The sequence below is a fragment of the Dendronephthya gigantea genome, unplaced genomic scaffold (assembly GCF_004324835.1).
Source record: "Dendronephthya gigantea isolate DGI-Jeju-01 unplaced genomic scaffold, DenGig_1.0 000118F, whole genome shotgun sequence".
Taxonomy (NCBI): Eukaryota; Metazoa; Cnidaria; class Anthozoa; order Malacalcyonacea; family Nephtheidae; genus Dendronephthya; species Dendronephthya gigantea.
Window position 1 is genome coordinate 530766 of NW_021163128.1, and position 3461 is coordinate 534226.

Consider the following 3461-nt stretch of genomic DNA (forward strand, 5'->3'; position numbering starts at 1 on the left):
CGCTTTGTTGTTATTTTATAAAACAATTAGTTAATGGTTTCCCGTGTTTGGATGGCCTGATCCAACACTTTGGAATTTTGTTCGAGTTAGGCCCGGATCAAACGAGACGCAACTCGCATGTCACCGCAAGTTTTCAACTCCTGATGCATGGGAACGAAAGAGGAAGATTCTGCGCATATTCTCATTTATTCGCTAATTTCACGACTCATGTCCTCTTTGTCGTTCACGTTCTCATGCCAACCCCCCTAATAAATTTGCACAGCAAATGATGTAACTTTTGTGATAGCATTTTCCTAATGCTATAACTATAATTATCTAATATCAAAATAACATAATTGTTTCACACTGCTTCTCAGGTTGCACACAAAATGATACAACTTTTTTGATAACGCTATAACTACAACTCCCTAATATCAAATTAATATTAACATGATTGTTCACAGCAAATGATGCAACTTTTGTGATAACATTTTGTTAATGCTATAACTATAAGTATAATAATCTAATATCAAATTAATCACCTAATTGTTTCACAGTACTTCTCAGGTTGGACACAAAATGGTACAACTTTTTTGATAACGCTATAACTACAAATCCCTAATATCAAATTAATATTAACCTGATTGTTCCAGAGTTAAGTATCATTACTAATTACTTCTTTGGTTGCACAAATGATGCAACCTTTGTAATGACATTCTTGTTAGCATTATAACTAATTTTAATGTCAGTAATGTCAAGAAGATACTCCTCAATTGCATCAGAATGGCTGAGTAAAGAAAGTGAGCCAGGTGCTAGTAAGGATGTAACTACATCAGTGAAAGCTGTTAGCCATATTTCTTTATTTTCTGATAGACAGACAAGAACCTGAACTGATGCATCTGTAGTGCAATTTTCTACCCTTTGACGAACCCCACAGTTATGGCATTTGACATACCTTTCTGATATTTCAGAGATTCTACGTCTGCACATCTCACAAGAGATAAAGATGTTTAGCTTATTTACCGACTTGAACTCTTTCACGTGAAACTCTTTGTCTGGACTTACTAGAAGGGCAGGTCCACTCAAAGTCTGAACTTGTTGGTCTACTTCAGTAAAAGTGGTGCTTGAAGATGTTGTTAGATGATTTGCTCCCTGGAAGTGCTTGACAGAAAGATCTCTAAACTCATAAGTTTTTCCATTACTCAGCTGTTGTGGCATTGGTTCCCAAATGTGAAAGATTACAGATCCACTTGTATCTTCAAGAATGCAATCTTCTTTGATTAATGCTATTTTCTGGGTTGCTTTTAATTGAACTGCTTTAGGCTTATCTTTTCCTAATGTGAGAGTTGCAGTGACATTCACTTTCTGATTAGCTTCAAGATGAGGGACCTCCTTAAGAGCAATAACTGTTGCAGTTTTTGGCATAGTTACAGATGACATTGGGCAAGTTAAGGCAGTTGAGTAATCAAAATCAATATCAAATGCTGGTGCAGCTCTGACAGTTGATTGCTGGTTAAATATAATGTCATTATCCTTCGTCTCTTTTGTGTTTTTTATGACCACAGGAGTTTTAGACTCCTCGAGTTCTTTTAATGTGGAATGGCTGGAAATGTTGAAACCAACTACTCTTCTGACTTTACTTGGACTCGTTTGAAGGTTGAATTCAAACCATTGATTTTGGTTCCTTGACCTTTTAACTGGACTCAAATTGTGGACAAAACCACGGTTAACATCTAAAAAAATGCAGTGTATTACACTCTATGACAGTATAACTATCCCTATATAATATTGAAGATGTAGCACAGTACAGAAAATGACTTGCTTTATAGTGTTTATAGGAGTCATTCACAAGATATTAATTCGATGTGCAATTAAACACACCTATGACCTGACATGCTTACCTTTGTTTGATTCCTGCTCACCCATTTCGCTATGAAATTAAATAAATCGGAAATAAACTAAGCGTACAGTACGTGACTAATAAATTTCCTGACACAAACTCAAAGATTAATACCAACCTGTTCGTGGACGCAGACGCAACTAAACAGCACAATCAACGTAACAGCGACTCAATTCCCATTATTTTCACATTACTTAAAAGTTAATTTGGCTTTGCTCCGCTTCATTCCGCGCCAGTGAACTGAAACTGAGCTATATTAATACACTGTAATACGCGACTGTCCGCGCGGAAGACTAAGCCTGCGACACGAAAAAAAAAAAAATAGTAATAATCGCGAAACCTAGACTCGGCTACCACAGGTAGCCCGAGTAAAAAGGACCTGAGTTAATTATTAAATCGCATGCAAACCTAGGTTATATTTAAATTATGACAATAGAATTTATGCTAAAAACTACAAACTATTCAGCAATTTATGTTTAAAAAGTTTGATATTTAACGAAGTTCTGATATCTATTTCGAGACTATTCCAATCGTTCACAGCTTGATAGCACATTCTCTGCTTACCCCAATTACGTGTAACATGGGGTAGTCTGAGTTTATCCTTATTTCTCGTGTTGTAACCATGCACATCTCCTGCTGTTAATAAATCCATAGAATGATATATGTAACCATTTACGCACTTATAGACAAATAGACATCTATGGTAAAATCTTCTTTGCTCTAGTGTAATCCAATTTAACTTGCCAAGTGCTTCTGAGGCAGATGAATATAGTGGTTTATCCAAAATGATTTTACCAGCCTTTTTTTGCAGTGTCTGCAGCTTATTCATAAGCGTAATATTATTTTTATCTCCCCATACAACATCTGCATAATCAAACAGAGGGAGAACTAAGCCATTATAAAATAGAACTTGTGCTTTAAAAGGTAAAAGATACTTAATTCTTCTTAAAAGCCCAAGCCTTTGATTAATCTTGGACGTTAAGTAATCTATATGCTTTGACCATGTAAGATCATTGCTTAAAAACACCCCTAAATACTTAAAACTATTTACATTACTAATTCCATAATTAGAAATAGATACTGACAGCGTCCGAATGTTTCCTGCAAGCTTGCGACTGCTACCAATTAGCATACATTCGGTTTTTTTATTATCATTCAACCATTTGGCAATAATTAAAAGATCTTCATTCAGTTCCTTTTCCAGCTCCTGAAGGTTTGAATTATGACAGTAAATTACCGCGTCATCAGCATAAAGCAGCATTTTGGAGTTAATAACCGTGGTTGGCAAATCATTGATATAAATAGTAAATAACAATGGACCCAAAATACTGCCCTGGGGGACGCCAACGGTGACTGGGAGAGCATCCGACACTTCATTGTCATGGACAGTTCGTTGCTTTCTGTTGTTGAGATATGACTGAAACCACTGCCGAGTAGATGGAGTTACACCAAGCTTTGATAATTTGTTAAGCAATAAACCATGGTTCACAGTATCAAACGCCTTACGTAAGTCCAAAAATACAGTACCACAAAACTTCCCCTTTTCCATATTATGTAAGATTTCGTCTGTGAAGTTAGATAA

General features: G+C 35.9%; 1 protein-coding gene across 1 annotated transcript; it reads right to left on the bottom strand.

The window, feature by feature from the left end:
* Positions 1-2330: 2330 nt before the first annotated feature.
* Positions 2331-3128, bottom strand: LOC114535459. Its single transcript, XM_028556766.1, has one exon. The coding sequence runs from the start codon at positions 3009-3011 to the stop codon at positions 2331-2333; it is 681 nt and encodes a 226-aa protein (XP_028412567.1). The 5' UTR covers positions 3012-3128.
* Between the last annotated feature and the right edge of the window lie 333 nt (positions 3129-3461).

Bases quoted from the DNA above. Each gene is read 5' to 3' on its own strand.
- LOC114535459 (XM_028556766.1), bottom strand. From the start codon at position 3,011: ATGCTAATTGGTAGCAGTCGCAAGCTTGCAGGAAACATTCGGACGCTG.